At 42.0% G+C, this 13,505-nt stretch overlaps 1 protein-coding gene across 1 annotated transcript in view; it reads right to left on the bottom strand.

Annotated features, from left to right (window-relative positions):
- mef2d (myocyte enhancer factor 2d) overlaps positions 1-13,505 on the bottom strand; it is a 105,726-nt gene that overhangs the window by 40,391 nt on the left and 51,830 nt on the right. The window contains exon 3 of the mRNA XM_084336612.1: positions 4,107-4,338. Coding sequence (XP_084192738.1) covers positions 4,107-4,338 — 232 coding nt within the window. The remainder of the gene's footprint in view (positions 1-4,106; positions 4,339-13,505) is intronic.

A 13,505-nucleotide genomic window follows, 5' to 3' on the forward strand; every position in this document is an offset into this window, starting at 1 on the left:
GGGGAATTCACCAAATCCTTTCTTTCCTAAAATCTTCTGTGGATTTATAACTTTTTTTGTGTTGTGAATTCTCATAATCAACAAATGTGTAGATTTGAAGGCACCCCAATTTGATAATGTTGTTACTGGGGCTGGGACTTTATCGCATTCATTTCGATTAATTAAATACAGAAAGAATTAAATTTATTTATTCACACACACACACACACACACACACACACACACACACACACACACACACACACACACACACACACACACACACACACACACACACACACACACACACACACACACACACACACACACACACACACACACACACACACACACACACACACACACACACACACACACACACACACACACACACACACACACACACACACACACACACCTCTGTAGGAGTTAAGACCTCTAACATTGACCTGTAAAGGTACCCCGATACTACTACTCAGTGCCATGTTTGTTTAGAAAACACAAAATTTAATGTTAAAATATATTATCTATATAATTTTAACCCTTTCACTACCACACTACAGAAGGTTAACCTTTTACTATCACACTACTGTAGTGTACGGGTTTAAAATGTACACTACGTTTGGTAGTGCAGCAGTGAAAGGGATAACTTATATTACATTTATATTAAATTGAATCAAATATTACCTGGATGTTCCTGTATAGGTTAGATGTATTCTAGAAGTATTATGTCATATAAGCAGTGTCAGGGAAAGTACTCTAAAACGCTAGCTTTTCAGACTACCAGCTAGTTCACCATCTAATGAGTTAAACTAATCTTAAAAGAACACGCCAACATTATGGGAAATGTGCTTACCATCTTCTCCAGAGTCAGACAAGAAGATAGATACCAATTTCCTCTCTGTGCGTTCAGTAGAAAGCTATCCGGCTGCAAGTTAGCCTAGCTTAGCACAAATTAATGGAAGCTGTGTTTTTAGCTAGGCCAGTGGTCCGTATTCAATTCTACTTGTGCTAAGCTAGGCTAACTTGCAGCCGGATAGCTTTCTACTGAACGCACAGAGAGGATACCAATGACTCTCATCATTGGTATCGTCTGACTCTGGAGAAGACAGTAAGAGCATTTCCCATAATGTTGCCATGCTCCTTTAAACTAGTAATTGAACTACATGTAATTAACTACTCCGCAAAGGTGCATTTAAGAATCATATAGAAGTATCAAGATGAAGGTAAGAGTTTTGAAGTGCAACAGGGTCACCGGGGAGGTGTCCCTAACCACAGGCCGACCTCTAGCACGCACCTACAGAGGAATGTGTGCTGAAGAGTGAAACTGTTCTACCCCAAGACAAAATATTGCTTTAAATCTTCAACTAAGGGGGTGGAGGGGAGAAAGTCAACAGTGGAAGTGCTGAGCTACGGTATATACACAGCAGATGAATCACATCTAACCACTCCATGTTGAATTCATGAGTGGGCCATTACCAGTACAAAGGTCAACAAGCCATGTGAATGTGAGTGGGTTCCCTGTACAGCCTCCCCCCCCCACAGTTAAGAAAATAAACAACAATAAAAATATTAATATAAAAAAATGTCCCGTCTGTGTGTATAGGAAAAAGAACGTGTCCCAATGGGGTTTCCCTACCACCCTCTCTCCTAACCTGTACGCAACCTTCCTCTTGGTAAGTATGCTAATGTGGACGGTGGTTGTTTTCCTAGTGCGGATACTGTTTCCTGCCTGAAAAACAACAACAATAGCAACAAACCAGCCTTGGTTCACAATGTAACACCAACATCTGTAGTAAAAACATGGTGTATTCCACAATATTCCACAGCATTCGACTAAAGACGCACTTCTTCAACCATTATCTGAATAAAAAAAAATTTAAAAAATAATCTAACCCTAACTAACCGTACTGTCATGCACTTGTCCTAATAAACTATCCTACACTGTAGCACTCAACACTTTGATGAACATTGTTGCTCAGCTGATAGAGTTGTGCCCTTCCTGATGGCTTGTCGTACAGAACATGTAAGCTAAATGACTAAATGTAAATGTAAATGTAAGTGGTAAAATTGAAATAGTTCGGAGCTAGCATGCTTCAAATACCAACTGTGATAGTATAACTTAAAGACACACAACAACTGTTGAAATTCGAATCCCTTCTCTAGGGTCCTCCTGTTTCTTGTGGCCATTTTGTTTCTGTGGCGGTTTTCTATTGGCTCCGGGTGCTTTTCCCTTTAGCTTGTCGTTGTTGTTGTTGTCGGGTAGGTCCCCGGCTATTGGAGGGGCCAAGGCCGGAGGGGCAGAGGGGAGGTGACAGCAGGCCCAGCTGTCATTACCTCTGCTCTCCCTGCACGCTGCCAGGCAGCAGGCCAGCAAGGCTATGGCCAAAAACACACACAAGACCGGACTGGAGTAGACCGGACTGGACTGCACGGCACCGTACTGTAAAGGACTTTAGGATGAGTGGACTAGAAGGAGATTAGACCGTTAGACTGGCCTGAACCGGAGTGGATTGCATTAGACAGGGCTAGGCTAGAAGTGGTTTTGAGATTGGATTAATCTTGGTTTAACTGAACTGGATTCAATTCAGACTGAATAAGACTGAACTGGACTGGAAGTGATTATGACTGAATTCAGTGGAGTGGACGCAGACGAGACTGTTTTGGACCAGACTGAACTGCAATGGACTCAACTGGACTTAAACCGACTGGAAACCCATTTAAAACTTAAGAATATAACAACAACACTAACAAAACGTTGCCTATTAAACACCTAAATCCATATTTTCCATGACTACTGGGTTGATTTCACATGCACCATTTTTTGTCCAAAATATAATTCAACTTAACACATTGTCTGCCACACAGTTTGCCCATCTTATACCACTCTCTGCCAGTGCTGTAACCCTATGGAGTCGCTCACCTTCTTTGCGGGGCTATAACTTTTTAAATATTATAGCTATATCGACATTACTATGGCCCATTCAACATCAGGTATCTATCGTTCCGGATGTGGGAACGTTATATTTTTCCATTCATACATTGTCGTGTTAGTACCGTCGTGAATATAAATATGTTTTTAGAGTGTAGAGCAGTAATTCCTAGAACGCGAGTTATAGGCCCGACGCATATTATACATAATCGATTTGCGTTTCGTTCCTATACACGCTATATCAAAAATTTCAAATGCATATGCTCGGTATACATTATGCTCCATAATGCGTGAAGGAAAGGGGGGGGGGGGGGGGGGGGCGTTTATGATTCCTTGATTGTCAGTAACGGCTTTCTTTAGTACGACATCATACGTTGATCAGATGGATTGCAATGAAATAAATGCACAATCGTGCTGGAATTAACGTTAGATTCCTCTTACCTGTGGCCGATGAGTCTGGAGAAAAAAATTCCAATTATTTGATTTCGATCTGCTAGATCCATTTTCCGTTTGTACGACACAATAAACGCCGAAAGCATATTGATTCTTGCCTCTCGAAAGCGATCCAATGCACTCGAGGTGTGTGTCTGGATCCACGTAACAAGATAGCTCTGCCGGAACTTTTCCCCCGATGCACAGAGCGCCACATCCAGTTTAGAGTGGAGTGCAACTCGCCCGAAATCCACCACGTGGCGGTATTTAGGCGTTGCAATATCAGACAGAGTCCAGCTGGCTCCCGGTGCCTTCCTGGATGAATTATGAATGCCAATAGTGAATAAAGGAAATAACGATCATAAAAACGAGTAAACTCGTTGTTGGCGTTATTAGATTGGCGGGCAATAATGAGTAAACTCGTTTTTGGCGCAGGATGTGTTAATGGTACAGGAGGAGCACAAAATGGCCACCACAAAGTACAAAGGGGCGTAGTGATATCACGTACAAAAGCAAATCATTGAACTATCTCAAGCCCCACCCTTTTTTCTTGGTCCTCCAATCAAAATGGTTGCTTCCCTCTGAGAAATAAAAAGAAAAGAGGGCAAGGCTTGAGGTAGGTCAATTGGAACCCTGCCAAGTGAAATGCCCACAGTAACCCCTGCCCTAAGACAAGGTTGCGTCTATATACAGTAGGCCCTCAACCAGACCGGACAGCACACAAGGGATCGTTCCATCAGATGATGTCATACATCCCTCCCACTCCCCCGTCTCCCCCTTCCCAGCTTTACCTCGATGATGTCGGCGTTGGTCCGGCTCTCGTGGGGCTCGTTGTACTCTGTGTACTTGAGCAGCACCTTGTCCATGTCGGTGCTGGCGTACTGGAACAGCTTGTTGGAGTGGTTGAAGATGATGAGGGCGATCTCACAGTCACACAACACGCTCAGCTCATAGGCCTTCTTCATGAGACCAAACTTCCTCTTGGTGAACGTCACCTGTGGGTGAGGAGGGGTGAAGGAAAGAAAGAAAGGGGGGGATAGAGTGGGGAGAGAATGAGGAGATTAGACCGAGAGAGGAAGGAGAGAACATGTTAGATCAGGGAGGGGCAACTGGCGGCCCGAATCCTGTGCGTTTTCCTTTCATTGCCGGTGCTCCATCATGCGGCCCCAGGCCAATATATAAAAAAAAAAAAAAAAAAAAAATTATAATTTTTTTTTTTTTTAATTTTTTTTTTTTATTATTGTATTCGACTAAGAAGAGTTGGCAGTCGACTATGGCTCCTTTCGATCGATTAGTCGACTATTTGATTAATAGGGGTCAGCCCTAGTGTGGACATATGAAACGCTGTTGAAAGTGCCGTGCAGCAATATGGGGGTTTTGATAAACTGTCGGCTGTTGTTACCGATGGAGCACCGGCAATGAAAGGAAAACGCACAGGATTCGCTGGGCTTCTAAGGCAGAGTGGCGTTGAGTGTCCAATGCTGCACTGCATTATACATCAGGTAAGTTCGCTAACATAATTTCCATCTATTGTGGGTCACTAATAATGACCAATGCGAGTCGAGTGTAGTAAAATTATATGCGAGAGTCGTTAAATCGTTTTTCTTTTTTTTTTATCTGATATAGGAGGCTCTCTGTGCCAAGAAGCTTGACTATACAGCCATGTTATGGATTTGGTTACCAAGGTTACCAATCTAATTCGTGGAGGCAACAGGTCACTAAACCATAGAAAGTTTGTCTCCTTTTTGGAAGAGATGGACACTGATTATGGCGACTTGCAGCTACACACAGAAATCCGATGGCTGAGCCGTCGGAAAGTACAGGAGCAACATTGAAACACTGGAAATGCAATTCAATGATCGGTTTGAAGATTTCAACGGCATGCAGTCACGGATAGCGCTGTTTGCCGGCCCCCTCACCGCTACGGTGTCAGAGCAGCCCCCACCGTTGCAGCTTGAACTGTGCGAGCTACAGTCAGATCCTTTTTTTCAAGCAAAGAGAAATGAGAGGGGAATTTCATTTTGGAAACTGCTACCTGAGCCCCGCTTCCCACTCCTCAGGGACTTTGCCCTCTCTATGGCCAGTATGTTTGGGAGCACATACATATGCGAGAGCAATTTCTCAAACATGAAGCACATCAAGTCAAAGGAGAGAAACAGGCTGTCGGATGAAACATTATTTCATCTGATGCAGATTGCATGCACAAACATTGAAGTTGACATTCCGGCTATTGTGCGCCAACAAGAGAGACCACAAGTGTCTCATTAAAGACAGGGGGGGAGGAGATGATGAAGAGGTGTAGAGGGGGGGGGGGGGAAGGAGATGATGAAGAGGTGTAGAGAGGGGGGAAGAGATGATGAAGAGGTGTAGAGAGGGGGGGGGGAGATGATGGAGAGGTGTAGAGAGGGGACCATTATTATTATTATTATTATTATTATTATTATTATTATTATTATTATTATTATTATTATTATTTATTATTTATTATTTATTATTTATTATTATTATTATTATTATTATTATTATTATTATTATTATTATTATTATTATTATTATTATTATTATTATTATTATTATTATTATTATTATTATTATTATTATTATTATTATTATTATTATTATTATTATTATTATTATTATTATTATTATTATTATTATTATTATTATTATTATTATTATAATCATTATTGACCCACTGTGGGGCGAGGGTGAATGTCATGCCAGTTTGATAAAGGGTCAATGGGAGGCATGTAGTATTGCACTTTACTTTACTTGCACTTTACTTGTTTACTTTTGTAGTGTTCAGATAACACTAATAACACAAAGACAAAGCAGCATTCCTGCTGCATTTCACTACAACAGTAAATCAAAAGTGCAATAATAAATGATTTTGTTAAATGTATACACTTTTATCCTGCTACTAAACAAAACATTCCTGAGTGCTTCATATCCATAACATGCATTTCAGTGTTATAATGTTTTGTTTAGTAGCAGGATAAAAGTTTATACATTTAACAAAATCATTTATTATTGCACTTTTGATTTACTGTGAAATGCAGCAGGAATGCTGCTTTGTTTGTTGAGCAGTGGGCTTTAAGTTCATAAATTTATTTTATTAGAAGCCTTAATTATAATTGATCATTTTTGTATATATTTGGGGTTACACAGCAATACTTTTAAATTCAACTGTTTATAAATTCATGAAGTTGAAATTGCATTACTAAATGCATTTGAAATGGAATAAAAACAAAGTTACAACAAATTATAATTGTTTATATACCTTGTGACTATTGGGGCTATTTGAGTGATGGGGTACTACTGGCGGGACTGCCGATAAACAATGCGGCCCCCCAGATTGATTGTGGACATTTTGTGGCCCTCACCATATACAAAGTTGCCCACCCCTGTGTTAGATACTTGGCAGAGGAGGTGCACCGGGAGGGTAAATAAGGTTGTGTTTATTTGGGGGCTGAGTCAGACGTGTCTCACTAGGACAGGGGTCGGCAACCTGCGGCTCCGGAGCCGCATGCGGCTCTTTAGCCAATCAGCTGCGGCTCCCTGGCCAATTTTTTTTTTTTTTACTTTTATTTTTAAATTTCTTTTTTGTTCTCTTATTTTGGAGATCGATGTGACACTGAAATGAAAAAATATTTCATCAACTAAAATATTTAGTCAACACAAATATTTCATCAACTAAAATATACAGTACGTCACACGCCGCGCCTCTCCCTGCCGTCTGCAAGTGGCTAATCTTGAGTTTCTGACCCCCCAGTAAGCTAACCATGGATAAATCCAAAAAAAGGAAAGTCTGAGGAAAATAGAGGGTTTAATTCAGCGTGGACAGATTAATTTGCTTTCACGACTAACGATGCAGGCTTACCTGTATGCCTGATATGTGTTGCGAAATTAGCTAACAACGAAAAATTTTCTTTTTATTTGATAGATTTTCCACAAATGAGGGAAGGACTCAAATAGAGCTGCATAGTTCAGGGTTTTATTTCAAAGTAGGTCTACAGATGCCAGTGTTTTTTCTCCTTTTCTGTGTTTTATTTCAAAGTAGGTCTACACATGGTAATCTTTTTTCAAAGTGGACTACTTTTTATTTGATAAATGTTCCACAAATAAGGGAAGGACTCAAATATACCTGAATAGTTCAGGGTTTTATTTCAAAGTCGGTCTACAGACACCAGTGTTTTGTCTCCTCTTCTGTGTTTTATTTAAAAATAGGTCTACACAGCCAGTATTTTTTCTCCTCTTCATAAGAGTTTGAGGTTTTCCTTTGTTATAACAGGTAAAAACAGCAATAAAAAGTAATTTTCTTTCTTTTTGTTGCTTTATAATTCCATTAATGCAACAAACTGTGTGCTATAAGTATAAAGTATAATAAATCGCAAATTACTTTGGGTATGCAATTGTCAGGCGTTTTATGCTAAATGTGGGGTATGCTTGGGGATATATAAAAACGTTATACACTGTGTTATCTTCATTTTAAGGGTAAATAGGTTGTGCGGCTCCCTGAGCATTTTATTTTGTGGGAGGGGGAAAAAGTGGCTCTTTTGATAGTAAAGGTTGCTGACCCCTGCACTAGGAGGACGAGGAGCCTACTGTACTGCACATGTAAAGGTCCGCTCAGTAACCCACCTGGAAGCTGTTGTTATTTGTATCTACTTGTTCTCAGGCTACAACACTCAGTCCACTTGCCCTCGGTAACTATGATGGTGATACAAAGACTTTGAGCTGGTTCCACTGTTGCACTTGTTGTCACTCTGGGACAATCGGGCTAAATGCCTTGCATGTAAAATGTGGAGGAGGGAGAGGGAACAGAGAAGGGGGCTGATTGGGATTGTGTGCGAGTACATGGAATGTAAACAATGGCAAGCTATTAAGAATATCACTTCCACACTAACCAAGAGCATCTGTACGTTCCCTCTCTCTCTCTCTCTCTCTCTCTCTCTCTCTCTCTCTCTCTCTCTCTCTCTCTCTCTCTCTCTCTCTCTCTCTCTCTCTCTCTCTCTCTCTCTCTCTCTCTCTCTCTCTCTCTCCCTCTCTCTCTCTCTCTCTCTCTCTCTCTCTCTCTCGCTCTCTTTCACACACACACACACACACACACACACACACACACACACACACACACACACACACACACACACACACACACACACACACACACACACACACACACACACACATACGCGCACACACACACACACACACACACACACACACACACATACACACACACCTACACACACACACACACACACACACACACACACACACACACACACACACACACACACACACACACACACACACACACACACACACACACACACACACACACACACACACACACGCACAGGCATCTTGGAGAGGCAGTCAAAGTGTGAACAAACAAGATGTGAAAGAGGCGTGAGGCTGTATGAGGGCTAATTAAAGGCGTCAACGACCGGGACCCACCACCACCACCCCTTATTCTGGTTGGGTTTTATTAACTACAGCTCTCTGGAGTGTGTGTATACTATACCATTATCTGATGCCATTTACTACACACTGGCTTCTAAGGTGTGTTTGGAATCCACAGACATGGATCACACACGCATACACACAGAGAGGTAGAGAGAGGTAGAGAGAACACTGGCTTTGGCAATGTAAACGTATATTTCCCATGTCAATAAAGCCCCTTTGAATTGAATTGAATTGAGAGAGAGAGAGAGAGAGAGAGAGAGAGAGAGAGAGAGAGAGAGAGAGAGAGAGAGAGAGAGAGAGAGAGAGAGAGAGAGAGAGAGAGCAAGGATGTGAGAGAAAGGGAGATAGAGGGAGAAGGGGAGAGAGAGCAAGAGACAGAGAAGAGGGGAAGATAGGTAGAGAGACAAAGGGACAAGAGAGGGAAAGGATGGGAGACAGATAAAGATAGGAGGGAGAGATAGAGAGGTGTAGGGGAAAATAGAGAGGGAAGGGAGAGAGACAAATAGAGAGCCATATTGTGCATCCAATATCTCCATCTCTTTTATCCATTGCCCTATCTATCTATCTTTCCCCCTCCCCTCACCCCTCCTCCCTCTCTCTCTAATTGCTTGAGCACCCGCCATGTTACATTGATGCCTCTCTGTGGGGCACGAGCCAGCTTGCTCTGTCTCCATCTCTCTCTCCCTCTCTACACTCTCTCCTCCTTCTCTCTCTCCCTCTCCCCCTCTCCCTCTCTCTACCTCTCTCCACCCTCTCTCCCTCTCTCTCCCCTCTCTCTCCCTCTCCTTTCCTTCCACCATCTCTCATTTTCTCGCCCTCGATTCCGCTTCCTCCTCTCCTCCTATCTCTATCTTTCTTTCCGTTCTCCAGTCCCCTCTCTCTCTCTTCCTCTCGCTCACTCGTTCTTGCTCACTCATTGCTTCCCGCTGCCACAAATCAAATTATATTGGGGTCGTATCCATGGGCAACCAACTACTCCCCCCCCCCCCACCCTCAGCCACCACCCCCATTTCCCACCTCATCACACACTCCTACCATCATCTTCTCTCTCTCTCTCACACACACATAGAGAATGGATGGCAGAACTGCGTGGTGTTAGAGACAGAGGAAATTACAAATTACCGGGTAGAGAAATGAAGAGAATGGAGTGACGCCAGAACGGCCGTGGCTCACTCAGAGAGAGAGAGAGAGAGAGAGAGAGAGAGAGAGAGAGAGAGAGAGAGAGAGAGAGCCGCACCGCGAAAACAACACCAATTATTCTCCTAAGCAATTACAACATCATTTATTTCAGGGGTTGGGGTTGTACAGTGCCACATTCTTTTTGTTTGTTTGTTTTTTATCGGAGAGAGAGAGAAAGCGCGGCTAGTGCCGAGGCGAGTTATCTACCGCCGGCAATGAGTCTTGATCCCACGTTTTGACATGAATGCCAGGACAAACAAGCCCAATCGTAATTGACATTAAGAATAGAATTGCGAGGTAACCAATGGCAACTGAAGACCAAGACATCCTCGGAAGGAGAGAGGGAGAGAGAGAGCGAGATAGAGAGGGAGAGAGCAGAAGAGAGAGGGAGAGAGAGAGCAGAAGAGAGAGGGATAGAGAGGAAGAGAAACAGCGAGAATCGTTTCATCTGTTTGTTTGCTTATTTGTTTGTGTGCGTGCGTGCATGTGCATGTATCCAGTAGACAAGAAAGCAACTTTGACAACCGTAACCACTTCTGCTGCTTTCATTTCTGTAGATGAACATCCTGTCTTGTATAATAGTTCACAATCCTCATATCCATGCCCAAATATAAACTAAGTATATAAAAAAAAAAACGTATTTACTTAAAACATGTTTTGTTGAAGTATTTAGGACAACCAACAACAACAACAAAATAAAAGTGAAGACTGGTCTGTTGTTATGTCTTAATCCATTTTTTTGTCTACTGAACCAAATTATTTATTGTCGTCAGTAAAAGTAACAGATCAGATGGAAACACAACATAAGCCTGAGGAGACAGTTCAGTAACTCCCAATCGATATCTGCAGTGAAAAAGTGTTAGGAATGTAAAGTCCCATCATATCTCAAGCCAGTGTTGCATCTAGTAGGCTAATGCTTATGGCGACATCTCAGCAGAATGTGTAATGAGTCTGGCTGCAACTGTTCACTGGCAGAAGCGACCAATTAGCCAATTAGCTGTTATATCTCTTAAGAGTATGAGTCAAATCATATTCATTTTCATGAATCTCATTTGATTGAGCACTACTTAAAGAACCATTCAGTCCTTTTCAATAGCCCTGAATGCGGTGAGCGGATAGTCTTTGATCTTGATGGCTGTCGGGGGTTAAAGGGGAGATGTTGCATAGCGATATATAAACATAGTCATAGCATCAAATTAGTATTTAGATAAACCACAGAAAAAATCACGTTATAAAAATAAGCCGTTTCTAAGAAAAAACTATTTGTTATGTCCCTTTGTGTAGAATTAAATGCTGACGTCACAGAGATAGTACTGGCAGTATTATACTGTAGGTCTAACACAGGCATCCAGTCTAAATTATCTAATCTAATCTTAGAAATTAAGTAAAGTGAATAGTACTGGGTGTTAAGCATAACACTATCTAAGTTAATTTACTTCTGACCATTATAGTCAAAGTATTTTCCTATGAACTGAAACTTATAAGATGTTCTCAGTGTTCAGTTATTAGCCAACAGCTGCAAAAACAAATGGTGTCAATTATGTTATAAGACATTGATATCAGGAGCTATCTGTAGCTACTGCTAGCCGGCTAGATAACGTTAGACAACGCCTCATGTATTAAACTAAAGTGAATAGTTTACTGGGTCATTTTGTTTAAACAGTGAGCTAAAGTGAGCTAACGTTAGCTACCTAGCTAACGGAGGTCTCATGCACTCGACTATTGCTGGAGCATTTGTTGATATCAGGAGCTATCAGTAGCTAGCCAGCTAGATAACGTTAGACAATGCCTCATGTATTAAAGTTTAAACTAAAGTGAATAGTTTACTGGGTAATTTTGTTTAAACAGTAACGTTAGCTAGGCAGCTAATGTTAGCTCACGGAACGATAGCTAGTTAGCCAACAACTGCGAAAACAAATGCCAAAATGATGATATCAGATGTTGATATCAGGAGCTATTAGTAGCTAGCCAGCTAGATAACGTTAGACAATGCCTCATGTATTAAACTAAAGTGAATAGTTTACTGGGTCATTTTGTTTAAACAGTGAGCTAACGTGAGCTGACGTTAGCTACCTAGCTAACGGAGGTCTCATGCACTCGACTATTGCCGGAGCATTTGTTGACATGGGTCTGGGAGGGGGAGGGGCAAGGCGTGCAGCAGCCAATAGCCTTTCAGCTGGAGGCTACTCGCAGCAGCAGCAGAGCGTGTGCGAGAGAGAGAAGATAATTGGATCATGTTTTTCGCCTGTGTCATCGATCGGTTTTCACGATCCGCGAAAATAAAGCATTATCGGAATTCACCAATCTCATATTTATACTGAATATCGGCCGATACCGATCGCTGGCCGATCGATCGGGGCAATCCTATTCAGGACACTCCATATTTACGTAGCTATCTAACCAGCAGTGTAAACCGGGAGCCAGCCCAAACCATCACCGTGACGTCACCATCAAAATGGCGCCGCCCATGGCCAAAACGGGGAAATTACATTTTAGTTTTCAGACAAATAAGCAGGATTTCACATTTGATTATAGGACCCTGTCTTACCCAAGGTACACAACAAACAAACTAGGCTCATATTGTTCAACGCTTCATCTCCCGTTTAAGTATACTACAGTGCCTTGCATCTATTATGTTTAGTAGAAGAGTGTCGTGGTTTTCTCAGCATGTAGGGTTTTGGGCTTGAAAACATTTGATTGAATCTGAATCCAGTCTAACAAACTGTATTGCTTTCCTTACACCCAGTGCAGTGACTAAAATATTCTTTCAGCTTTCAGAAAATGTTTTATTATTTAACGTTAGTTCGTGTGTGTGTGTGTGTGTGTGTCGTGGGCCAACTACAGGATCGCAAAAACTACATTGAGTGCACGTGACACACACACACAAACTAACGTTAACACTTGCCAGACCCGAGATATCTCAGGTTTTGGTCGTTTATTCTTTTATTCAATATTTTTATTCGTTATTCATCCAGGGACCTTGGTGTTACCATAGGGAATGAGTCTGAGATCGCCAAAGTGCAATACTGGCCGCATCCAGCTAGACGGCGGTATCGAGCACCCTTTGAAACCTTATATCTTGGCCTGTGCAACGGTAAAATGTCTCCGGGCGCAGTCTTCTGGGTCGGGCCAGTCGAGCGGTTCTCCCGGTTCCATTGAAGCGTGGTGGGTTATGCAGTGGACCAAATGGACATCGGATGTACCAGATGGCGATCAAACAATTAGAATATTATTTTTGGAATACTCCCGATCACAGGTAAGGACTATCTGACGTAAATTTTAGCTTGATCGTGCAATGCTTTTATACCGAACGGGCTGATATGCGCTTTTAGTGTTCAATACGAATGCCGTTACTGGCAATCAAATAATCAGAAACAACCCCCCCCCCCACTTTCATGCATTCATCATGGAACATAATACCTATTATATAGATTTGATTTGGGAATAGTAGCGTGTCCAGGCAAGAAACGGCAACACTTATAGTAGGATTCACGTATGAGGCTATAACACAGCC

The sequence above is a fragment of the Notolepis coatsorum genome (genome assembly GCF_963971535.1).
Source record: "Notolepis coatsorum genome assembly, chromosome: 19".
In the NCBI taxonomy this organism is placed as follows: Eukaryota; Metazoa; Chordata; class Actinopteri; order Aulopiformes; family Paralepididae; genus Notolepis; species Notolepis coatsorum.